This window comes from Ovis canadensis, chromosome 3, assembly GCF_042477335.2.
Source record: "Ovis canadensis isolate MfBH-ARS-UI-01 breed Bighorn chromosome 3, ARS-UI_OviCan_v2, whole genome shotgun sequence".
In the NCBI taxonomy this organism is placed as follows: domain Eukaryota; kingdom Metazoa; phylum Chordata; class Mammalia; order Artiodactyla; family Bovidae; genus Ovis; species Ovis canadensis.
This window is the reverse complement of record NC_091247.1, coordinates 102,064,413-102,091,350: the sequence shown is the minus strand read 5'-3', so window position 1 is coordinate 102,091,350 and position 26,938 is coordinate 102,064,413. Positions and strand designations below refer to the sequence as shown.

At 42.1% G+C, this 26,938-nt stretch overlaps 1 protein-coding gene across 12 annotated transcripts in view; it reads right to left on the bottom strand.

Moving 5' to 3' along the window:
- The window catches only part of REV1 (REV1 DNA directed polymerase), a 79,783-nt gene that overhangs the window by 35,390 nt on the left and 17,455 nt on the right, over positions 1-26,938 (bottom strand). For all 12 annotated transcript variants that reach the window (XR_011255783.1, XR_011255785.1, XR_011255784.1 and 9 more), the window contains 5 exons: positions 19,121-19,181; positions 17,700-17,826; positions 14,321-14,489; positions 4,598-4,750; positions 1,213-1,907 (listed from right to left, as the gene is read on the bottom strand). Coding sequence is in view for 9 of the 12 variants with exons in the window: in XM_069583834.1 (XP_069439935.1) it covers positions 1,213-1,907; positions 4,598-4,750; positions 14,321-14,489; positions 17,700-17,826; positions 19,121-19,171 (1,195 nt within the window). In the remaining 3 variants the exon portion in view is untranslated. The remainder of the gene's footprint in view (positions 1-1,212; positions 1,908-4,597; positions 4,751-14,320; positions 14,490-17,699; positions 17,827-19,120; positions 19,182-26,938) is intronic.

The window sequence follows — 26,938 nt, the reverse complement described above, 5'->3', positions numbered from 1 at the left end:
CGTCAGCCAACAGGAGACAGACGCAGAGTGAGCTCGCACGCTGCTTCCCGCGAACGGCGCAGCCAGGCTACACGCCACTACCTGACTCCAAAGCCATGGGCTTCCCTGCTGCTCTCCCTGTTACCTCAGAAATAACTTACAGATCTTAACTATAATCCTGCTGTATAAAACTATTATATAAACATAATGTGAACAACTCAAACTAATGGTTTTAAAGATTCAAGTCATATGGAAGGCATATACAAAATGCCCACTGAATGCTTTCATACAATATGAAAATCTCTCATCTTGGAAAATTCCCACTCATGGAAATGATTCATAATTACTCTTTGAAGGTTTCTAAATTAAATGACCTTCAGGTAACAAGACCAAGGCATGATATAAGGAAAATCTAACACCTATAACCATTATTTTGAACTATTTTACAAATAACAAAAAGCATTTGGAATAACTAAACACAGCGAAACATAACAAGAAATCCACATGTAGAGGCTCTACCAGTCTGGGAGACGTGAGCTTCTCTGTGCACCTGTTTCCACAGCTCTAACCTGAAGGGTAATAGCAGCTCATCTTCAGGGAGGAACCATGTGAGCCATAAAAAGCAACGAAAGCCTCAAACTAGATACCAATTTATACTGACAGGCACACAAATACAGCCTGTTATTGTTGGGTTTGTTTTTGATGACAAGAGAAATACCGAAATACAAAATACAATTAGCCAATCTACTTATGTGAAAATACTTAACCTCACTAAAAGTGTACCACTATAATTACAATAGCTATTATGTCAAAGTTAACTTAATGACTTAAAAATCATTATGACGCAAGCTTTTAGAAATTAACAGTTACTCTTACCAAACCATTTTTACAGGAGATTAAGCACTGAATATAAACTATGCTATATTTTACAGTTCAAAACGTCAACTGATAAAAGTCTACAGGAAGAATGAATGCTCAGAACCCCAACCTTGGGCCTATTCAAATTACTTAAAAGATTTTCAGTGAGCCACACTCAAAACTAATTTTGTAAAAAAATACTTTAGCAAGAAAGCTTTTTATCATCTGTTCTACTTACTGTTACTTACATACCCCGATACTCCTCAAGACTCCATGTTACAAGAGCTTAGCACTGACCACACCACCAGTGACAGATTAAGAACAAACGGCAAGCACGACTGTTTCTTAAGAAAACGAGTGTAGTTGAGTATCTACCTGTGTCAGCTACAACAAGTGCGGACCTGCCTGCTTTCATTTTTTTTAACTTTTCCCTTCCTGGGAAGATACCACTACTCTGCCTCTGCAGCGCATTGACAAACTCAGTCAGTTCGCACTTCCACGTGGATATGTGGTGCAGTCTCGACCGGGAGTAGAAGTCCGAGATGAAGTTGCAGTCCGAGGGTCTGGGCGGCCCCGAGGGCCCCGCCCTGCTTGGGGAAGGTACTGACGAAGTGCTCTTTGTGCTTGAAGGCCCCTGAACGGTGGAGTGGTGAGCACCGTTGACTCGAGGGTTACTGTGCAAAGGCGGCGAGGGGAAGGGCTTAGTTCTGTGTGGATCCCGCAGAGCGTCCGCGCCGCAGGTGCTCTGCTGGGCCAGCTGCACGGCGCAGTCTCTGAAGGCCCCCGCGGCCTCCTCCCGGGTGGGCTCTGGGGACAGCCTGCTGGCAACACCGCTGCCAGGGGGCGCCAGGCAGTCCAAGCTTTTTAAGGCACCGTGAGAGCTGTGGGCGTGCCCATTACAAAGGGCACGGCCACCTCTGGGATGCGGAATTCCGTTCTGTTTTCTTCCTGGGAAGACAGGCTCCAGCCCCACAAAATCAAAGTCATTATCTGCAGCTTCTTCATTCCAGTTGTTCACTCCATTAACTCTGACTTCACTTTCCGTCTCAATTTTCTTAATTATGTGATTTCTAAAGCAGGAAAAGAAAAAATTTTTGTTTAAATGAATAGTGTCTGACTTTCAAGCTAAAACAACTTTTCATGTAAACTCTCTTACTGATATACACTTTAATATCCCCCCGCCCAAATCTGAAAGATTAAACTATGACTTGAATTACTGCTCTTCCAACAGAAGATAATTCTTTTCTAAACCGAAGGAGCAGGTACTAGGAAAATTCTAGCACATTAACAGCCTTTTGGATTTTGTTTCCTTTTTAAAAATTTCAGATACTCCCAAAGAGGAAATAGAATGGGATCTTCTTAGATTGAAGAAAAAAACCAAAAAACAATTTTCAATCATTTTCCCATTAAAGACTGTCATCTACTGATATAAGCTCTGAATGCCCCGTCTGAGTCGCAGTGCCTGGCATACACTAGTGGTCAAGCATCTGCAGTTAATACAACAGGAATAATTCCTGTAAAAACGGGTGCGAAACCTCATGTGAATTCTTACTGCTATGTTTATCTTCAGTTTTTTATGTAAGGTACTGTTCAACACATTAAATCCAATACTGCTGCCCTCCTGAGGCTGGTTGCTTTCCCTCAGGAAACAACCAACAGACTATACTTATTAATCCATTAATAGGGTCAACTGATGTAGATAAAAAGCAAAAAAAGAAAAAGTCAAGGTGTAAGGTTAATTCAATGAAATTTATATCTAGAAAAATGAGGATGTTGGCCCTATTGACAGGGAATTAGTGTTTCCTTTCTAAGAAATGGATTATTTAGATGCCAGGGTGGTAGGTCCAAGGCAGTCTGGACCCAGTGTCCTGATGACAGGTTTATAATGCAGGAACTATGACAAACGCTACACTAAATTCCATCATCCTCTAATGATTCCTGGTAACGCTCTGTAATAAAGAAAAAATTCATTCGTATTCAGAAGAATCATCTAGTAACAAAAACAAGAGTCTGAACTACAAAGCCGTAATCCACTCTACTTAGCAAAGTGCACAGCATTAGCCCAGTCACATACAGTCCAGGCTCCAGATGAGGGCATGCACAGCATCAAGGCACAGGTTAGACTACCACCCCGTCAACAGGCTTCATCTCAAGCTCCTCCTCCTAATACCAACTGGGTCTATTACTAACGACAGTCTGACTACACAGGAAAGCCACACATGAGCTGGATCCAAACATCACCTCCCATTTCTGGGCTGGCTCTGGCTGATCAGCTTGTGGAATCTGACTGCCAACTCTGAGCAGGTCAAAGCCTCACAAGTGAGCACACCAAAGAGAGAAACAGAAAACCAACCAGAAACGATTAAGAGAGGAAGGGAAAAAACCCTAATGCAATGCAAGAGAGAGAAAGTCTGGCCCGTAAGACAAAGAGCAAGGGAGCAAAAAGCAACATGAAAGAGCCTCAAAAAACTTTATAAAATGCACTGAACATGCCAGAAAATAAAGATCAAGAAACTAAAGTGCAATCAGAAAAGCCTTAGATCTAGTTTTCTGTTATAAATCCTAAGATGTTAAATGAGTACTAGCAACATATGCAATAGAAATGCACACACTGGGAATAAAACACTGCTCACGGCCCTCCTTCTGCCCGGCGGTGTTCCAGCCTAGGCGATCGGACATCTAAAGTGGCTGGACTGGAAATACACCATAAGTGGGTAATACATTCACTCGGCAACAAAATAGATGGATCGGTAATTAAAATCTAATAGGCAAATTCTTCCTAAAATCGACACAGAGAAGAATTTTAAAACACACACACATAGATATTTTCCTTTATTAGTGGAGTAAGAAAAAAAAAGATGAGCTGTGCATTCAGAAAGTTTTCTGATATTGCCTGTACACATTTATGGTACTAAAAAAACAAAATTAGAAGTTTTAGGTAACGTGAAAAACAACTCATGTAAGTGAGTACAAGTTGAAGAACAAACGCCAACGAAACTACAGAAGGTAGTGACACTGGATCCCCCATGCAATTAGGACTCCTGGTCTTTTGGAAAAAACATATCCAACTCCCAAAGCAAGCAATTTAATAAATAAGGAGAAGACTCATGGCAATGACTCATGATGATAAACCACCTGATATACAAGTTAAGGCAACATACCAATTACCTGTGGAGCCAATTTACCTAGGGTTACTGCAATTAAAGCTTAAAATCAAAATATTTAAAAAAAAACAGACACATGGAATAAGGCCTAGATTCTTTTCTAATTCTATAACCTTGAGGGTCATCAACTAAATTTTCACCAACATAAAATATTTATGTTTCTATATTGTTACTGACTTAGAATTTTTCAAAAATAACCTAGAAATGTTAACATTTTCATCGCCTATCTTTCTGTGCAACAGCGCACAACAAACATACACGTGGCGTAGTTTGAGAAGGTAATACTCTACAGCAAAGTACTTGTGCCAAAAATTATCACTGCCATGAAAATTCATGAAAAGTTTTACCTCTAGTAACTTAACAGCCATTGGTTTAACATGGAAATCTAATGTGAGTGGAAAAGTTTTGTTTACATTTTATTTATGAAACTGTCATGATAAAAATAATTTTTAGGTAAGACACCCACCCCTATACTTCAACAGGATTAATATAGATGAATAACCAAGTTTTATGTGTGTTTCTATCTTGAGTAGAGCAGGGGCCATGCGCACTGCTAAACCCCAGCTCTGTAGTCACCCCAACCCAGACGCACTTACACCCTGTCGTTGAGCTGCTTGGTGATGCTGCTGGGACCGGGGAGGGGATCCTCAGGTTTGCACACAGGATTAAAGTTGAGACTTTTCTGTACAGAGGACTGCTTGCTGTATAGCTGATACGGAATGCAGGACAGGAGTCGTCCAGCTTTGATGCTAAAACAAAAAAGTCAGACCAATTTAAAAGTTTAATACTTGGGGTGCACGAGCTTCACAGAAAATGAATGTTCTCAGTAACAGGAGTATCCCACCAACAGCATGCCATTGCTCGTGCTAGTTCATTCCTTCCTCCTTTGTTTTAGTGGTCCTAATACAAGTCAAACCCCTTAGGATTACACAGTGGAAGTGAGAAATAGATTTAAGGGCCTAGATCTGATAGAGTGCCTGATGAACTATGGAATGAGGTTTGTGACACTGTACAGGAGACAGGGATCAAGACAATCCCCATGGAAAAGAAATGCAAAAAAGCAATATGGCTGTCTGGGGAGGCCTTACAAACAGCTGTGAAAAGAAGAGAGGTGAAAAGCAAAGGAGAAGAGGAAAAATATAAGCATCTGAATGCAGAGTTCCAAAGAATAGCAAGGAGAGATAAGAAAGCCTTCCTCAGTAATCAATGCAAAGAAACAGAGGAAAACAACAGAATGGGAAAGACTAGAGATCTCTTCAAGAAAATTAGAGATACCAAGGGAACATTTCATGCAAAGATGGGCTCGATAAAGGACAGAAATGGTATGGACCTAACAGAAGCAGAAGACATTAAGAAGAGGCAGCAAGAATACACAAAAGAACTGTACAAAAAAGATCTTCACGACCAAGATAATCACAATGGTGTGATCACTCACCTAGAGCCAGATATTCAGGAATGTGAAGTCAAGTGGGCCTTACAAAGCATCACTACGAACAAAGCTAGTGGAGGTGATGGCATTCCAGTTGAGCTGTTTCAAATCCTGAAAGATCATGCTGTCAAAGTGCTGCACTCAATATGCCAGCAAATTTGGAAAACTCAGCAGTGGCCACAGGACTGGAAAAGGTCAGTTTTCATTCCAATCCCAAAGAAAGTCAATGCCAAAGAATGCTCAAACTACCGCACAATTGCACTCATCTCACATGCTAGTAAAGTAATGCTCAAAATTCTCCAAGCCAGTCTTCAGCAATACGTGAACCATGAACTTCCTGATGATCAAGCTGGTTTTACAAAAGGCAGAGCAACCAGAGATCAAATTGCCAACATCCGCTGGATCATGGAAAAAGCAAGAGTTCCAGAAAAACATCTATTTCTGCCTTATTAACTATGTCAAAGCCTTTGGCTGTGTGGATCACAATAAACTGTGGAAAATTCTGAAAGAGATGGGAATACCAGACCACCTGACCTGCCTCTTGAGAAACCTGTATGCAGGTTAAGAAGCAACAATTAGAACTGGACATGGATCAACAGACTGGTTTCAAACAGGAAAAGGAGTACGTCAAGGCTGTATATTGTCACTCTGCTTATTTAACTTCTATGCAGAGTACATCATGAGAAATGCTGGGCTGGAAGAAGCACAAGCTGGAATCAAGATTCCCGGGAGAAATATCAACAACCTCAGACATGCATATGACACCGCCCTTATGGTAGAAAAGTGATGAAGAACTAAAAAGCCTCTTGATGAAAGTGAAAGAGGAGAGTGAAAAGGCTGGCTTAAAGCTCAACATTCAGAAAACGAAGATCATGGCATCTGGTCCCATCACTTCATGGCAAATAGATGGGGAAACCGTGGGAAGAGTGTCAGACTTTATTTTTTTGGGCTCAGAAATCACTGCAGATGGTGACTGCAGCCATGAAATTAAAAGATGCTTACTCCTTGGAAGGAAAGTTATGACCAACCTAGATAGCATATTCAAAAGCAGAGACATTACTTTGCCAACAAAGGTCCATCTAGTCAAGGCTATGGTTTTTCCAGTGGTCATGTATGGATGTGACAGTTGGACTGTGAAGAAGGCTGAGCGCCGAAGAACTGATGCTTTTGAACTGTGATATTGGAAAAGACTCTTGAGAGTCCCTTGGACTGCAAGGAGAGCCAACCAGCCCATTCTAAAGGAGATCAGCCCTGGGTGTTCTTTGGAAGGAATGATGCTCAAGCTGAAACTCCAGTACTTTGGCCACCTCATGAGAAGAGCTGCCTCACTGGAAAAGACAGTGATGCTGGGAGGGATTGGGGGCAGGAGGAGAAGGGGACGACAGAGGATGAGACGGCTGGATGGCATCACCGACTCGATGGATGTTAAGTATGAGTGAACTCCGGGAGTTGGTGATGGACAGGGAGGCCTGGTGTGCTGCTACTCATGGGGTCGCAAAGAGTCGGACATGACTGAGCGACTGAACTGAACACAATATAATTTTAGTTAAACATGAAGAGACGTGTCTGAAATTTTAAAAACTAGTGGCCAATAATCTCACATTGAGGAGGGGAAAACTAGAGAATAGGATGAGAAAAGTTTAAATACAGAGCTGGACTAGTCAATATTTTAATCATCATGACTTTAATATTAACCACAATCTTTCCCCGAAATCGCTACAGATGGTGACTGCAGCCATGAAATTAAAAGATGCCTGCTCCTTGGAAGAAACGTTTTGACAAACCTAGACTGCATATTAAAAAACAGAGACATTACTTCACTGACAAAGTTTCATATAGTAAAAGCTATGGTTTTTCTAGTAGTCAGGTATGGATGTGAGAGATGAACCATAAAGAAGGTTGAATGCCGATGAACTGATGCTTTTGAGCTGTGGTGTTGCAGGAGACTCTTGAGTGTCTCTTGGACTACAAGATCAAACCAGTCATCCCTAAAGGAAATCAATCCTGAATACTCATTAGAAGGACTGATGCTGACGCTCCAATACTTTGGCCACCTGATGAGAAAAGCCGACTCATTAGAAAAGACCCCAATATCAGCTGGGAAAGAGTGAAGGCAGGAGAAGGGGACAACAGAGAATGAGATGGCTGGATGGCATCATCAACTCAATGGACATGAGTTTGGGCAAACGCTAGGAGATGGTGGAGGGCAGGGAAGCCTGACATGATGCAGTCCATGGGGTCGCGAGGAGTCGAACACGACTAAGCAACTGAACAACAACAACTAACAACAATCCTTCTCCAGTTCACACACAATCATCGAGGTTTTCTCAACCCATCTCACATGTCAAGTTTCCCCAGAATAACGGGGCTGGATGAGGATCTCCAGTTTCTAAGATTCACGTCAGGTCTATTACATGTGAAAGCCTGTAATACGAAGCACAAAATAAAGAACCTCAACTTTAAGAGAAGTAATTTATACTATTTTATACGTATAAATGTGATAGAGACAAGGCCACTGGAAGACAGGAACTAAGACAAGTTATTATATACACCTATGTATCCGCTTCCAAACAGTCACTATCTACGTATCAAACATCACTGGGGTGAATCAGGGGGCATGAGTAGTATAATACCAGACAGCCCTGGCCCATTAACAGACACTCCCAAACACCTACTATAACTAAGAACTAAAACCGAGTTCATTAAACTAATATTTGCGTTCTAATAAACTGAGTTACATATGGTTACTTTGTGTTTAAATATATCATTTTCAATTCAAAATTGAAACATCTGAAAGCATGTGTGGCTTTAAACCTAAACTACATATTAAGAAAGCCACCCTTCAATTATTTAGGAAAAAACAAATAAAGAGTAAAATATTTTTCTTATTATCTGACAAATTCAAAAGTTTTGATGTTTTCCTCAAAGGGCACGCCACAAAACTTAAAAAAAGTGTAAGAAATGACTGAACTGGCTTAAACAAACAAACCAATTCAAAATATTGAGTCAACAATTGTGACTACTGAAACACATATGATGATATCCTAAAAATGGAAATGTATCATGTTACAAACTAAGTCCTTTTTGTAATTATATCAGTATATAATTCCCCCCAAAACACCTTCAACTTTAGGTAGCATTACTAAATATGCTGAAGTATTAAATTATGACAGTGGAGAACATTACTACTGACAACACACTTCAATTCTCATTTACCTAAATAAATTTACCATCAGGCTAAAGTTAATTTTTTGGAGAAGGCAATGGCACCCCACTCCAGTACTCTTGCCTGGAAAATCCCATGGACGGAGGAGCCTGGTGGGTTGCAGTCCATGGGGTCGCTAAGGGGTGGACACGACTGAGCGACTTCCCTTTCATTTTTCACTTTCATGCATTGGAGAAGGAAATGGCAACCCACTCCAGTGTTCTTGCCTGGAGAATCCCAGGAATGGGGGGAGCCTGGTGGGCTTCTGTCTATGGGGTTGCACAGAGTTGGACACGACTGAAGCGACTTAGCAGCAGCAGCAGCAAAGTTAGTTTTTATCAAGATGACAGACTACATTCAAATAAGAGAATGAAAATCCTAAAACTGGACTATTTATTAATCTCCTTTATTCTTTATCAAACTAACTTTGCTTCCTTTAACCACCGGCCTCTGCTGCCTGGCCACAGATCTCTGTCTTCTTAGCATCTCCTATCCTACCTGCTCCCCCAGCCCCAGCAGCAGAGGGACTTGGCCCTACCCTGAGCGTCTGCCTGCTTCATCACACACAGCACAGCTGGGACTAGGGGGTGAGCGGAGACTGAAATGGTGCCCGATGTGCCAGGGGCACACCAGAAGGAAGACCCAAGGGCAGCAAAGCCAGGACACGCCCCACTGTCGTGCTGGCTTCTCCCAGCCTCCTGACAGTTTTCTGGCTGACCAGACTCTGGAGGTGCTCTCTGTGGTCAACACTGATCGCACACGACCCCTGTGAAGACTGAGGCCACCTTGGGGAACCTAAGGCTTATGTAACTCAGCCCATGGAGACTGGTGAGAGAGCCAATTCTAACGCTGCAGGTTTCGACATCCTCAGAGATGCCCAGCAGAAGCAACTAAAGCTCAGCACATCCTCATCATGTTAGACAAGGGAGTTTTAAAGTTTTAAAGTTTCAGACCCAAACCACTGTACACACACTACACTCCTAACTCATGACTCATCCATCTGTCCAACTCCAGACACGGCAAAAGCATTATCTGAAGGCATGTTTCTCCAAGGTCTTCTTTTAAGACACCTCTCAGGGGTTAACTTGTAACATCTTCTAATGTCACTGCTCATCCTAAGCACAAAGGAACTGTATATTTTCTACTATTTTTAAGAAAAAAAAGCTGAATACCAAATATCAAAATTCAAATTTCAAGATCAAAAGGAGTTTCACTTTACCAAAAGATACTACTACATGATTTCTTTAAACAGTGGAGTTCCTTCATACACTGAAAAGAGATTCTGGTATATATGAAAGATGTATATATATACATAATATATATATTCTATTCAGTGTATCAGATGCATATTCACTGATGTTAAATATTTACTTACTTTGTCCTCCAGCCCCAATAAACTTGTCTCTAAAGTAGAACTTTGCTTCTAACAGTCCTCTAAATCATTTCCTATGCTGACACAATGAATTTACACTGACAGTTATAACCAGAATCTGGAAAATGTTGTAGATATCGAGATACGAACGTCACTACGTTGACTTCTATTCCAAACTCTGTAATATCACTGTAGCAATACTATCTTCTTTGAGTGAAGTGAGTGAAGCCGCTCAGTCGTGTCCGACTCTTTGCGACCCTGTGGACTGTAGCCCGCCAGGCTCCTCTGACCATGGGATTCTCCAGGTAAGAATACTAGAGTGGGCTGCCATTTCCTTCTCCAGGGGATCTTCCCAACCCAGGGATCGAATCCGGGTCTCCCACACTGCGGGCAGATGCTTTATCCTCTGAGCCACCAGGGAATCCCTTACTATCTTCTTTAGATGACAGCAATTCTGCTCATCAAACGTCGTATGGTTCCAGTCAACGTCCCAGTCATTCTCTATTAGAAAACCCCTGTCTAACACCGTATATTCACCTGCCCATCTAATTCAGGCATCTGTCTTCTTCCTCATCCAAAAGTGAATTTAAACCAAGAAAGGAGTGAATTATGTGCTAAGGAAAAACTGAACTGTTTTTGCCTTATATTCTACCACTGAACAAAAATTCTTCATTCATTCAACATTAAAATTCCCTTTGTCCCCACCACCCTGATCACCTAAGCTTTCCAACCACTCATCAAGATTGTACAAGCTCAGAAAAGGAAATAACAGGTAAGAACACATATATGTAACTTGTTGTCCTTTATCCTACAGGGCCCAAACTGCTTTTTACTTTTGACTACAAATATAAACTATTCATAGTCATTCTTTAGCTCCTGAAAACCAAGAATATATTTTCTAATAAATATTATCTACAACGTGGGGTGGGGGGTGGGGGGACTGAAATGTGTGTACTGAGTAGTTGGCCAAGTAAAAATAATTTGAGAAGAATTCTGTAGTGTTGTGAGAGAAAAAAGTAAATACTCAATATAATTATTTTTAAAAATGCAAATACAGACCAGAAATGAGAATCATGCATATTTTCTATTAAGAATTGAGGCAAGACACAGAAACACAAGGGGAAAATCACGAGATAAAATCGCAGCCAACTTATGCTCGATCTGAATAAGCACTCTAATAATTACGTGGAGCGTAATTAGAAACAGTTTTACTCCATCTGAAGTGTGAGGCTTCACGGCACCGCGATTATGTGACAGACATGAGCACGTGCAACTCAGGAAGGAAGGGCACACTGATGGGAGCCAGTCCCTCCCACGAGAAGACCCTGTGGGCTGGCGTGAACAGGAACCTCTCTCCTCGGGGCCCAGCCCGGGAGAACCAGGCTCTCTTGCCATGGGAGACTCAATGCAAAACGGACGACGAGAACAAAGCAGACTTGGAGCCCCATGGTTTCTACTGTGCTCTCCCCTGAGGAGCCAGAGGGGTGACCAGAGCGGCTTCCTAACTACTTCACACTTCAAACTTCCACATCAAATTGTCTGCAGAAAGGGATTAACAAAAATGTGAAAATCACAAACTCATACTATACCATATACAACCGTAAGATGCACAAGCCAAAGCCTTCAGTAACGCAACTCAGAACTTGAACTAATGCACACAGGCTTCTCATGAAAGGACTCCCCTGCCTCTTGGAAGTCGCGACCTCGTAATCATGCCTGTATTAACTTGGGTTTAATGGCACCTTCACAGGCACCAGGGAATGTGAATCAAAGCAATCAACCCGCACACTTAGAAGAGTTAGTCACTTTTCAAACTACTCAAACCAAAAACAGGAAAACCAATTATAGAAGAGAGTACCATATATCATCCTTTAAATAGCTAATATAATGTTCAAATTTTTAAGTACAATAAACTCATTAAAGCACTGCAGTGGAGAAGAGATGAACAAGACTGGGATTAGAGCATGGAAGCAAGCAGCTCTGATTTCCCCTGCAGAAGCCCAGGCTTATGACGGCACGAACACCAGGCATTTATGTCACGTATCAGGGCACAGCGCTGACTGATCCATTTCTAGAGAGATGAACGAGGTGGTTCTCCTGTAACAACTTAATTCAGTGCAACGAGCAGACCCAATGTCGAGTCAGAAGCCTGGACTCTGGATTCTGCCACTCGGGCAAATCAGCTACCCTTATCAGCCCCGCCTTCTCCTCCACCACATAAAGCAGATACATCACACAGTCATGGCTCCAGAGTCACTTCAGTTATTTAAACCAGAGCATTAGGTCTAAAGGTGTATTTTATAACTTGTCACTGCCTCAGCTGCGATTATTACTGAGTAACCCCTCTAGCTGCCTTCAGCCAAAAAGAGCCAGTATAAAGAGCTGTCACGGAGACCACCGTCTTCTAAACATGTTAACTTACACCTAGCCAGGGCCCTCCTCACCTCCCTTTCCTGTCATCCACGATCTCCCTTATTCTCCCCAAAGCCAAACAGCCCCAGACCGCAATCCCAGCCCGAGCAAAATGAAAGGACTGTGTAAGTGCCCACACATAGCAGAACTGACTGAATACTAGCCTCTTATACGGAACTTCACAACTCCTTTTTAAGAAGACACACCACTAAAAGCCATGCGGATGAGTCCTATATAATGAACAGTGACTGGGTCCTCAGAACACAGCACAAACATGTTCCAGGGATGAGTCTTCAACGTAATACACCAAGACTTAAATTAAAAAAAACCCTTGCCTATATGAATAAGTTGGCTTTCTGGAAGCCAAATGCACTTTTTCCCTAAATGTACCTCTGACTCTCTGGAACTGATTTTTCTAATACTTGGTCATGTTTATACAATAAAAATAAAATAGCATAGTAGCAGCAGCTTCTTTCGTATTACGTCTCTATAAGGCGTGAAGCACTGTGCCAGGCAGTCTGCGTGAATTATTTCTAGCTTTCACATAATCGTACCAGGTAGACAGTGATCTTCTTTTACAAATGAGGAGGCAAGGTTCAGAATGGCTGCACCCCTGCTCCTGTTACAATCCAAGACGACAGGGACCCTGAGCAGCAGAGCTGGCACACGAACCCAGCTCTGTTTCCAGAGCCCAGGCACAGCCTTTCCACAACATGCTGCCTCTCACAAATCCATGCTGCTGTATCTGCGACACACAAGGCCTGAACAAGTCTAAATCTACGAAATAAATTAATTTAAGGTGTCAGAATTAATGAAATTTAGGGTAAGAATAAAAGCTTTGGCAGTTGACCTAAATAATTTCTAAGTTTGTGTCATTAACACTCCACTATACAATCTGACCATTCTCTCATATACTGATTACAATCCATTCATGCATAAACCATGATTTTAATACTTTCACTTTTAACTTTCAATCACTCATATAAATTATATGTGAATCACTTAAGTTCTAGCTCATCCTCAAATTTCAGATGATGTATTTTATGTCAGAAAGTTACAAAGAATGGCCACCACTGATTTACAACACACCAGTTCCAAACCAACAGCCAAGAAACTAGACCAACTGAAGAATAGGTATTAACAATGCTGCAAACTGCCCTCCTCGCCAAGAACGTCAGGCCCACATTCTCATCTCTTCCCCCTTAGCATGTACTAAATTGTTAACATATGATGTAAACTTACTCCATTCAGTCGCTTAGTCGTCTCCAACTTACTCACATATTGTTCATTATCTGTTTCCTGCAGTAGAATGGAAGCTCCCAGAAGCAGGGGAGGGGCTCTGCTTTGCTCAATGGTGTATTTCCCAAGTACAAAGAGCATTGTCTACTGATAACAGGTGCACAAACATTTGCTAAATGAGTAACAGGCTTAGTCAAGCCCTTCCATCACTGCCTCTCACTGTTACTTGAGTCACCTTCCCTAAGTTCTGGGAGCTGAGGATGCAGGAACACTAACATCAGACCACAGGCACCTGAACTATGATGCAAGGCTAAGGAGTACAGTTGCTGCTTAGTTGCTAAGTCGTGTCCAACTCTTTTGCGAGCCCATGGACTGTAGCCCGTCAGGCTCCTCTGTCCATGCAGTTCCCCAGGAAAGAATACTTAAGTGGGTTGCCATTTCCTTCTCCAGGGGATCGACCTGACCCAGGGATAGAACCTGTGTCTCTTGCATTGGCAGGTGGGTTCTTTACCTCTGAGCCACCCAAGGAGCAGAGCAGTGTTGTTTAAGACACTGATTACTCTTCACCCTTAAGTTAAAAGGTACTGCAGGTTAGGTAAAGGTTTATAATACAAATAAGCATTCCAATTTCTAAAAACGCTTTAATTAAAAATTAAACTCACCTTTCCACAATCCATTCTGGTCGAATTACTTTTTCTCCCTTTAACTCTTTGATTTTGGCATTAGGAAGATTTGTGGCAATGATGTGTGTTGTTTTGGATCTGGAATAATACACATGATACTGGCCTCCATGCAACATCATTAGCTTCCTCAATTCCTCAGCAGATGGATCTGTAAAATTAATAATAAAACACGCTGAAAGTTTTACATATAAGAAAGCAGAAGTAGAGCACTAGCTGAACGATCCCTTCAACTGGATGATCTAAGGAACACATCACTGGTTCACTTTCTCCTTGGTTGTGCTGTCAGCAAACAAAGCTGGGAGGAAAACCACAAAGTGATAGCGCTATTCTGCCTTAAGCAGCACAGCCGATTCTCCTGGCCGCTAATAGTCAACCAACACAGAAACACCTCAGCACAGCCGATCCTCCCGGCCACTAATAGCCGACCAACACAGAAACACCTCCTGCCAGCGTCCTTGGTGGCTCAGGGATAAAGAAGCCATCTGCCAACGCAGCAGACTTGGGTTCGCTCCCTGGTCTGGGAAGATCCCATATGTCATGGAGCAACTAAGCCCGTGCGCCACAACTACTCAATCTACTGAGTCCCCGGCTCTAGAGCCCGGGAGCCGCAACTGCCGAAGCCCACTCCCCCTGGACTCCATGCTCCACACAGGAATCTCCACGGTGAGAATGCTGTGCACCACAGCGAGAGAGCAGCCCCCATTCCCTGCAACTAGAGAAAAGCCCACGCACCAACAAAGACCCAATGCAACCGAAATAAGTAAAATTACTTCTTAAAAACTCATCCACATTAAAAAAAAATCTTAGAAAAGCAAAAACAAAAACAGCTACTGACAAGCGAGGCCTCGAAGAGCAGACAGGCACCTCAAGTAATGGATCTGGTGCTGGCCGCAGTTCAGTGCTACAAACAGCTTAAAGCCACTGTGAGCAGACTTGCCGGAAGGCTGGTTAGACTTTACTCCTATGAAGCTATCTAAACTTGTACTTAAGAAAATATAAGAAAAGTTAAAATAATCTTATTTGGTTTCCTAATACAAACTTGCATCAAAGCCAAAAAATAAACCAAAATTAAAAAAAAGAATTGCCAACCAAGAAGCACCGTTTTATCCCCAATTCTGTTTCAAATTATTTTATTCTTAATAAAACTCAGAAGAATATCTTAAATATGAATCAATGTGGTTTATGCTTTCCCATAAAAATGTCTGACTCACTAAAGTTATGACTGGCATTACTAGTATCACATTAATTAGTTTCAATAGCTCTTGTATTTCTTTTCACTTTTATCCTAGGAAAAGGAAAGGAAAGGAAAGTCGCTCAGTCATGTCTGACTCTTTGCGACCGCATGAGTCCGTGCAATTCTCCAGGCCAGAATGCTGGAGTGGGCAGCCTTTCCCTCCTCCAGGGGATCTTTCCAACGCAGGGACTGAACCCAGGTCTCTCACATCGCAGGTGCATTCTTTACCAGCTGAGCCGCAGGGAAAACTGCATCACACCTCACACAGCAACAGCTACTGGGGGATGATATCCACAGGAAGCTTGTGTATCTTCTTGGCTATTCAAGCAACAGATTGTCTTTAAGCACAAATAATACAAATCCAAGCATTTAAATGAGTACTTTTATTAGAATAACTAACTCGGTGAGTTTGGGTCTTTAGAAGAAACATGCCCTTAACAGGAATTTTGGTAAGGGTTTTATCATGAACAACCTAACCTTACATCTAAAGTAACTAGAGAAAGAAGAACAAACAGAACTCAAAGTTAGTAGAAAGAAAGAAATCATAAAGACAAATAATACCAGAAATGAAAAAAGTTAAAATGGACACCATGGACATACAGACTCCTGAAGGACTACTGTGAGCAGCTATATATGAGAAGAAATGGACAAATTCTCAGACAGGAATAATCTCCCAAGACTGAACCAGGAAGAAACAGAAAGCATGAACAGACCAATTACTAGTACTGAAATCGAATCAGTAATTTAAAACTCCCAATAAAGGTTTCTCTGGTGGTCCAGTGGCTAAGACTCCACCTTGCAGTGCAGGGGACACTGGTTTGATCCTTGGTCTAGGAAGGTCCCACCTGCCGAGGAGCGGCTAAGCTGGTGTGCCACGACTACTGAGTCCGGGAGCTGCAAGCGCTGAAGCCTGCACACCGAGAGCCTGTGCTCTGCTACAAGAGAGGCCACTGCACCACAAGCAGAGAGCAGCCTCCACTTGCTGCACCTAGAGAAAGCCCGCGCAGCAACGGCCAAGAAACAAAAAACCCAGGACCAGATGGCCTCACAGGTGAAGTCCACCAAACAATTACAAAACTTGGGTGTTTTGTTTTCTAGCCAAAACGCTCTGAAATGTATACACTACGGACCAGCTTAGGGAAGGAGGCAAATCTAATGAATGATGAATGTGACTCCAGTTTACGGAAGTGAGGCAAGGAGCTGCTCACCACAGTGAGAGCACGAAGAGCAGCAGAGGAGCGGCAACGCGTGAAGGCCAGACTAGACATCAGGACAGTCCTGCCGACCAGAATCAGAGAACACCAAGGCGAAAATGCAGGCGAGCCACCCCACCAAGAGCAGAACAGGGGACAACCAAGGGGAAGCAGTTCACGGAGACCTTAAAAACAAGGGGCTGACAGCCAACTAAGAAGTGGAGGGGAAAAGTGGGCTCCTGGGTGGCCGGTACAACAGGAAGCTGACGGCTGACACTGTAAATTAAAATTCTCAATCTCCTCTCCAACTCACAGAGAAAAACCATCCTGTCCCTTCCAGACACTGGACTCAGTGACAACAGGCACGGCAGGAGGAGATGAGGGACACAGAGGAGGAAAAATACAGGAGAGTAAATGAGACTCTGCTTCCTCAACAGTGAGAACTGGGCCCTCAGCTTTCCTGCGGGCAGCCAGATGCCAGCTGCTGGGCTTACACTCGACTCAAGGCCACATGCTCAGAACCTGACGCCCGCTCCTCCCACCCCCACCAGCCCCAAAGGGCCTCTGGACAATTACAGCTGAAGAGTCACCAGGGGAGGGTCCCTACAAGGTCCCCCTCTTCGAGGCTCACAGTTTACAAAGCCCCACACGTGTGATGAGCTGTTTAAACAGGACTACAACTTTTCATTTTAAATTTCATCTGACTTTAAAAAAAACCACATACTTTGATAAAAATTAAAATAAGACCATGGCAAGCAGAGACGAGATGGAAAGGAGGCGTGAGGAAGGAGTATCTAAGCAGAGGGTCTTACTTCTATCTTTTTTATATGCAAGATAAATAATTAAAAACAGAATTTAAAACAAGTCACCCCAATCCTTAAAAAAGGCACATGTAAAATGAGATAAATAAAAAGTTTAAGATGCAGTCAACCTGTATATCCATTAACATAGATGGCGACTCCACTAAAAATTGTTGATGAAGTTCCGTCCTTCTGGATAGCAGCATCTGATCGAAACTGTTGCTCCAATTTCTGGACCTTGGCGGCCATATACCCACCCTAGAATTCAAGAAAAGGTACACTAATCATAAAAGTTTTATTTCCTTCCCATCTCCCCATTTTAAAAAGGGGGAAAAAAAAAAAAGGCCCTTACTCTGTGATGTGAACAACATACAAAGATGACATACAGCATAATTCAAGGTGATACAACAGGCAGGTCGAGGTTTTTCTGGTAACTCAATTTTTAATAATTCTGCCCATAACATTGTAAAGCAGTTACCCTCCAATTAAAGAAAAATTCTATCACATTCTTACAACAGTAAGTGCTATGTTAAAAGAGGGAAAAGGTAAGTCTAGAATAAGTGTAATATCACAGAATATTGCTCTTATCCACAAAAGTTACGCCAAAGTTTAAACCAATTAAAAATTTGACAAGTGGTCAGTTAGAGTATATTTTAGACTGGCTTCCACTGTCTTCTCTGTTCAAACCAGCAGTTACCCATACATGTGGATAAGAATACAATAAACAATTCAGTGGTTAAATTCTGGATCTAATCAATCTGATAGTAGTACTAAAGTTCATAACCACCACCTAAAAACAGAATGTAAAAACATTATTACGTCTGCTAAAGACTTTTAGAAATCTATGAATTCAGCTATACCTTTCCTGAACACTGAAAGAATTAAGCAAAATCTATTAAGACTTATCAATCTTACTTTATTTATAAAGTCTTCAAAGTAAAACTGTACATGTCTAGAAGTGGTATAGATTTTCCCCCGAATGCAAATGACTTTAATACTGTTTTTGATTATTCAAATACCACATGCCATTAAAAATTTTTTTTCTTTTCCCAGAAAAGAAGAAAATTTAAATTAGCTGTGATCCATTCACTGCTAACATTATGGGGTCTTACTGTCAAAGCTTATTTCTGTGCCTAAGAACACAAGAAGTTTTACACACACAGGATCACATGTAATATTCCTTTATACCACAAGACCATCCTGCCAGGTTAGCACACAGCTAAATGATGGGTACATACTCTTCTATGCTCCAGAAGATAACTTACTTGACCAATCCCGCTACTGGATGTCTATGTTTTCCTGTTTTCTAAGATTATTAGCAAATCTGTGATAAAATGATGATATAATAAATTCTGTGCACTAGAACATCTATTTCCTCAGGACAAAATTTCTCACAGTTTAAGCTTTCAATATACTGTGAATACACACAAAGAGTTGGTGTGTAAAGCGATTTACAATTTAGAAAAGACCTTAAACCACATCATAAACTAAAAGAAGAATGAAGAATACCTAGACAGTTCAATATAATTATTTTTATTCTTTTAAAACACACCCATTTTTCCCAGTCATCTTCAGCTCTCTTCCTCCATCCACCTCGTCTCATGGTGGAGCTTCTGTATTGGGGGGAAGAAAAAAGAAGTGCTTCAATTTCTTAACAAACTGTACTACTAATTGATACTATACTTCAATATCAAGAAAAATGAGAAAGTAAAATAAATTCAAATGTTCGATTCATTAAAGTTGAAAGTATAATACTGAGGAAATTTTTCCAAAGCGTATCATTCTCCTACTTCACCCCAAACTCCTTGCAGATATATCAGGTTGAAATATCAGACCTTAATTACAACTAATTTTTATTTTTGGCCATGCCGTGCACATGTGGGATCTTAGTTTCCTGATCAAGGAATGAGCTTGTATCTTCTGCATTGGAAGCACGGAGTCTTAACCACTGGACCACCAGGGAAATCCCTTCAATTTTAACAGGAAAAACTTTTATGCATTTCTGAGCATCAATCCTAACACCCACTTACATAAAGCATCACCAAATCCAACTAACATACTGTGCTTACTTGTTAACATTAATTAGTGTTGAAAGAACCTAAAATATTTCCCTCCATAAACTGTCCTAATATATGGCTTTTGAATTCTGCATATTAAAAAAATTTATGATTTTCTTTTTTGGCTACACCACACGGCATGCAGGATCTTAGTTCCCCGACCAGGAATTGAACCTGCACCCCTACAACGGGAATGCAGAGTCTCACCACTGGACCATCGGGGAACTCTCTCGACTTCTGTCTTTGCTACTGCACACTTCAGAGTGCAGTCATACGACTAAGCACACGCACACGGCAGAGTGCAGGCCCAGTGTAATTCATCTGCTATGCAAGAATCCTAACAGAAGTCAATCAAAGCAGTGTAGTTAATGGACATGACGCAGAAAGACTATCACTGGTAATAAATTAGTAACTCTGGCATTCTCCTGAAGGGAACACGTGACCAACTATACCATAAAGCCATCAAACTGGCTAATCTCAAGTGTCAACTGGCTTAGCAGTGATAAACATATAAATCAAAGCAGACATTACATGAAGCTCCTTGTAAAGTCAAATTCTTCTAATTCAAACAGCTACATCCTGGGTGGGACACGACTGCATTATCCTTCACAAAATTAATATGAGCTCCATTTTTTTCTTTTAGTAACTATATAGGTTAATACCAAATCGTTACCATATACCACTGGAGAAGTCTTATACATTATCCAAGTTAAACTGGTTCTGATTTGGTTTAAAGCAATCTTTTACTGAATAACATCTTAAAATAGCCACACTTTATCTACGTATATCACCTGATGTTTTCCTTCAAATATTTCTTTCTTAGTATATATAGGATTTAGAATACCCACTTGCTACATTAACTGTGAATTTTTACTGCCTACTCTTAAAAGGCGCCTGAAAGACATGCAGAGATGGCCTCAGTGAACTCCAACAGGGAGACAAGGGGCAGGGGGACAGGCTCTGAGGACAGGTGGCCACACGGGAGCCCTGGCCGGCTGCTGTGGGTGCAGCAGGGGAGGGTGGCTGGCTGTCTCTGACAAGGAAGGGCGTCTATTCGCCGAGTCCCAGGACAGCCATCAGTGCTACTTAATACTTCTGGTCTCAACAGGCTCGCTGTCCAGTCTGCTCCCCCAAGACCTCTCTCTGATCTTAGAGGAGTCTGGGACATGTGACCACATGGTTCTTGACTCTGACTCCACACATCTGCTCTGACAAGTGAAGTGTGGGTGTTCTGGTCATTGTACATTAAGAAAGAATACTAACAAAAATCATACCAAACCATTTATCTGCTAAATGAAGGTAAGTTTAAGAAAGTAACACATTTTAAAAGTTTAATTCAGCTGACCATTTAAGAGCCTCATTGTAAGAGGTCAATACGGAAATCCTTATTGATGGCTTAATGAGGGAGATCTCACTGACACAAAATTTCTTCAAAGAAAAGTTTCAATGGTTCTCTCTCTTCCCAAATAAAGCTATCCCAGACCAAGTTTTGAAAACAAAAAGCAATGAAGGGCTGAAAAGGTAATTTCATCAAATTTTAAAAAGGTAATTTGACCCATGTACAGCAAACTCCTGTTGACCCAGGAGTCAATAAAAACCAAGAAGAGGGAAAAGCAAACAAGAAACACACTTCATTTTACACATTCAAACCCTATTTTGGAAAAAATCCATGACAAACAGTAAACCTGGTTATTTGGACAGACTCTCCTGCTGAGGAAGAGGAAAACTTGACAAAACATTGTTTAAGAAGATAGCCTCAAGGCACAGGAGGCCAGGCAAATAGTGAAAAATTACTGGGCCAAGACTCGGCAGCTGATAGAGGAGTCGGGGGACCTTCCCCTTTGGCTGAGAATACATAGTGAGCGCTAAGGGAGTGACAGCTGGGGGTCAGGGTCGGCCTGGGACAAAGCTCTTCACATCTGAGTGGACGGCCCCAGGGTCAGAGTCAACTGGAGGCAGGCAGCCCAGAGCACCCTGCCCGGGGTCATCTCAGCCTCAGAGCAGACCCAGGTGGCCTGGGGCTGCCCCATGGCGCCTGGCAGAAGGAAATGTGGACACTCTGAGGGGACAACTTCCAAAACTTCATGCATCTCTACACACGAGCTTGCAAATACACTATCTGGCACACAGAAATAACCAGGCACACAAAGAAACGATCACACGAACCAAGAGAAAAAAACTAAACAGACCTACACAGATTCTAGGGAAGGAAATTAATGCAGACTTTAAAGTAGCTGTGCTTACTCTGCTCAGAGGGGAAAGACAAACTTCAGACTATTGGTGAAGAACTGGAAAATATCAGAGATAACTAGACACTAACTCTCAAGCGAAAAGATACAATATTAGAAATTAAGAATGTAATGCAAAATAAAAGCAAACAAAGAATAAGTAGAGTAAGTCAGAAGAAAGTGTCTAGATATGGAGCATATGGACAGAAGGGAAAGAGAAACAGAACATACACAGAGTCCAATTTAATTACACTGTGGGGGTAAAGAGGAAAAACAGACGTTATCTTTAAAGAAACAATGGCTAAAATACAGTCTAAAACTGAGTAAAGAGATCAAACTACAAATTCAAGAAGCCCAATGAGTCCCAAACTGAGGGGGGAAAAAAAAAGAACCTATATCTAAACATATAATAGTAACACTATGAAAAGCTAAAGACAGAAAAAAGTCTTAAAAGTTGTCATGGGTGGGGAGAAGAGATCCCATTCAAACTACTGTAATGAAACAGACAGCTGTCTTTTCCTTAGCATTCTATACCCAGAGAAAAATTGAGCCAAGAAAGATGAAAGAAAGGCTTCTTCAGGCAAATAAAAGGAGGTAATGTCATCAGCAAAGTTGTCTAAAGAAAATTAGAAAGTATATCCCTTAGGTAGAAAGAAAATCCTCTTCAATGGAAGATCAAAAATACAGGAAAAACATACACACACACGGCAAGGAAAACAGTTAAGAGCTGCATGAACCAATCGAAAAAGCAAGAGAGTTCCAGAAAAACATCTGTTTCTGCATTATTGCCTCTGCCAAAGCCTTTGACTATGTGGAACACAACTAACTGTGGAAAATTCTGAAAGAGATGGGAATACCAGACCACCTGACCTGCCTCTTGAGAAACCTATATGCAGGTCAGGAAGCAACAGTTAGAACTGGACATGGAACAACAGACTGGTTCCAAATAGGAGAAGGAGTCCGTCAAGGCTGTATATTGTCACCCTGCTTATTAACTTACATGCAGAGTACATCATGAGAAACGCTGGGCTGAGAAAGCACAAGCTGGAATCAAGATTGCCAGGAGAAATATCAATAACCTCAGATATGCAGATGACTCCACCCTTATGGTAGAAAAGTGAAGAGGAACTAAAAAGCCTCTTGATGAAAGTGAAAGAGGAGAGTCAAAAAGTTGACTTAAAGCTCAACATGCAGAAAACTAAGATCATGGCATCTGATCCCATCACTTCATGGGAAATAGATGGGGAAACAGTGGCTGATTTTATTTTTGGGGCTCCAAAATCACTGCAGATGGTGATTGCAACCATGAAATTAAAAGACACTCCTTGGAAGGAAAGTTATGACCAATGTAGACAGCATATTAAAAAGCAGAGACATTACTTTGCCAACAAAAGTCCGTCTAGTCAAGGCTACGGTTTTTCCAGGGGTCATGAATGGATGGAGAGTTGGACTATAAAGAAAGCTGAGTGCTGAAGAACTGATGCTTTTGAACAATGGTGTTGGAGAAGACTCTTGAGAGTCCCTTGCACTGCAAGGAGAGCCAACCAGTCCATACTAAAGGAGATCAGTCCTGGGTGTTCACTGGAAGGACTGATGCTGAAGCTGAAACTCCAATACTTTAGCCACCTCATGCGAAGAGCTGACTCATTTGAAGACTCTGATGCTGGAAAAGATTGAGGGCATGAGGAGAAGGGGACGACAGAGGATGAGATGGCTGGATGGCATCACCGACTCGATGGGCACAGGTTTGGGTGGACTCCAGGAGCTAGTGATGGACAGGGAGGCCTGGTGTGCTGCAATTCATGGGGTCGCAAAGAGTTGGACACGACTGAGCGACTGAACTGAACTGAACCAACAAGGACCTACTGTGTAGCACAGGGAACTCTGCTCAATGTTAAGCGGCAGCTGGATGGGAGGAGAGTTGGGGGAGAATGGAGACATGTGTATGAATGGCTGCGGGGAGTCCCTTTGCTGTGAAATGATACTGTTTCTGCTACCAACAAGGATCATGGAAAGCATCTCTGCCTCTGCTCAGAAGCCGTATCAGGAAAGGCTCTTTCACAGTAGAGGACTGATCTGCTTCTTCAAACAGGATTTTCCCTAGAATGCGAACCTCAGCTTGACACAGAGAGCAGCCCTCAGATGTAACACATCCTCTAGGTTCCAAGCAACCTTCTGAATTACTGTACACTCTTTAACAACAAGCCATTCAGTCATCAAGCCAGACTTGTATATAAGAACTGCCTTCTAGTTTTCAGATCAAACTCCTGCAGACTGGGTTCCCAATCTCGTTCCATAGCACATAGTGGCCTTGAGGAAAGTGTTACACATTGCTGAGACTAATGCACAACCTAGAATGACCAACTAACAATTAATGCAGAAGCTAATTTAGTTTAAAAAATGGATAAAGGATGAATTCATGTATGCAAAAGTACCCTGATCTCAAACACTGAGGGGGTGTGTGCTTAGTCATGTCTGACTCTGTGACCGTATGGACTGTAGCCCCCCAGGCTCCTCTGTCCATGGGGATTCTCCAGGCAAGAATAGTGGAGTGGGTTGCCATTTCTTCCTCCAGGGGACCTTCTGGACCCAAGGATCCAGACCCGGGTCTCCTGCATTCAGGCGGAGGATTCTTTACCACTGAGCCCCAGCTATTATTATACAAATCTACTGTACCCAGGCCACAGTGTGAAAATCAAATGAGACCTCATATGTGGAAGCCCCTTAAAGAGCATAAGATACAAACGTCTTTACTTTAGTTAAGCTATCCATGGTCTACACACAACACAGTAGATTTAGCGACACAAGACCCGAGCTCTAACCCCACCCCCGCATCTCCTGCACTGCAGGAAGATTCTTTACCAAGACCAAGACCAAATTCATCTATTAGGCTTCAAGTAATGAAATCAGAAAGACCACATGGGAGGCAGCGTGCAGCCCCGCCCAGGGGCGGGGTCTACATTGGCCAGCAGCTGCCAGAGGCGGCAAGTGTGAGGCCAACAGGAGAGCAGCTCCAGGAGCCCAGGAGCCCCGGGTGCCCACGATGCAAGAGTTCCCAACTCTCTCATGCTCTTACCAGAGATACTCAAACCACTGGCAAGAGTGTCGGCACAGTCCTGCTTACCAGAGCCATACTGAAATTACTGACACACTGTTTCACATCTGTTGGAGCACACTGTCATCAGTTCCCTCAGGACTTCCAACGTGTGTCTTACGAGGCTAGCCAAGTTACCACTGCAAAGAACTTCATTCTGTCTTCTTTACCAGGATTATTGGTGGATTTCAGTATCTCCCCACAGAATGATATTCATCACCAGGAGCAACTGTTTTCAAGCAAAAGTGGTATTCATCTATTTGTTGAAGAATCACTTAGGTTCTAGATAGTTCAGCACACACCAGCAAAATTCCTACTACCTATCTAGAAAATGTCCAAATACATATTCATTAGTGGTACTCTACTGGTTACATGTTTGTAACCCTCGAGTATATTGACTATTAAGTCGTGAAACTGACCTTGAGTGGCTTTTGTTCAGTCTCATTACTCTAGCCCCTGGTGGCTCATATGATAAAGAATCCGCCTGCAATGCAGGAGACCTGGGTTTGATCCCTAGGTCTGGAAGACCCCTGGAGAAGCACATAGCAACCCACTCCAGGATTCCTGCCTGGAGAATCCCATGGACAGAGGAACTTGGTGGGGTCCATGGGGTTGCAAAGACTCAGACACGACTGAGCAACTAAGCACGGCACACACATACATGGATGGGTTTATCTTATCTTCATTTAATAGTTTCCTAAGAAATAGTTGATAAACGAACTAGAATATACAAATATACAAATGAATACACAATGGATGAATGAATATGCAAATTACGGCAGCATAATAATCCGGACTGCGGCAAATGCAGAGAGCAGCCTGTGGCCCCCAGACCATCAGCAGGCAATGCCAAAATAAAGCGGGTTTCCCTGTGCCTCTCACCACGCCACCGCGCAACGCCTCTTCCTCTTCAGGCCTCTTTCTTTACCTTAGTTCGCTATCAATTCTCTGCTGACAATTAACAAGCTGCTTAATAAATGGCCTAAAGTACAACCACCCCAGGGACCTGTGTATTTAAAATGACTTCCCTGGGACCACTCAGAGGGGGAAAGCACATCTTACTGACACGTGGAGTTGGGATGTTCAGACATCCGCATGTAAAGAATGGAGCTGGACCCTTGTCTTACACTATATACAAAATTAATGGACAATGGATCAGACTTTAATGGAAGGCCTAAAACTATGAAGCTCTTGGGAGAAAACAGAAGAAAAGTTACATGATGCTGGATTTGGCAATGATTTCCTGGATATGACATCAAAGCATAGGTAACAAACGAAAAAATAAACTGGACTAAACCAAAATTTTAAAATCTGCATCAAAAGGATAAATCAAATGAGTAAAAGGCAACTCACAGAATGCAAGAAAATATTTTAAAGTCATCTAACTGCAGAGAGACTAACAACCAGAGTATACAAAGAGCTGCTACAACTTAGTAAAAAATACACGGATTAAAAAACGGGCAAAAAATTTAAACAGACATCTCTTTATGAAGAAAATATACAAATGGTCATTAAGCCCATGAAAAGATATTTAACATCACTAACCATTAGAGAAATGCAAATTGAAACCACAATGAGAACCACCTCATACCCATTAGGATGGCTACTATCAAAAACACAGAAAGTGTTGACAAGCATGTTAAAAAATAGGAACACTTGTGCACCGTTGGTGAGAAATGGTGTAAATGGTGTAAAACGGTGCAGCCATTATGAAAAATACTATGGGGGTTCCTCAGGAAATTAGATGCAGCACCGCCACGTGATCCAACAATTCCACCTCTGGGCACAAAGCCAAAAGGATTGAGCTATTTGTACGCCCATGTCCACAGCAGCATTATTCTGAAAACCCAAAAGACAGAAAGCAACCCAAGAGTCCACTGACAGATGAATGGATAAACAAAGCACGATATACATAAAGTGGAGCAGTATTCTGCCTTCAAAACGAAGGTGGGCTTCCACGGGGGTCCATTGGTTTAGAATCGCCTTGTGAG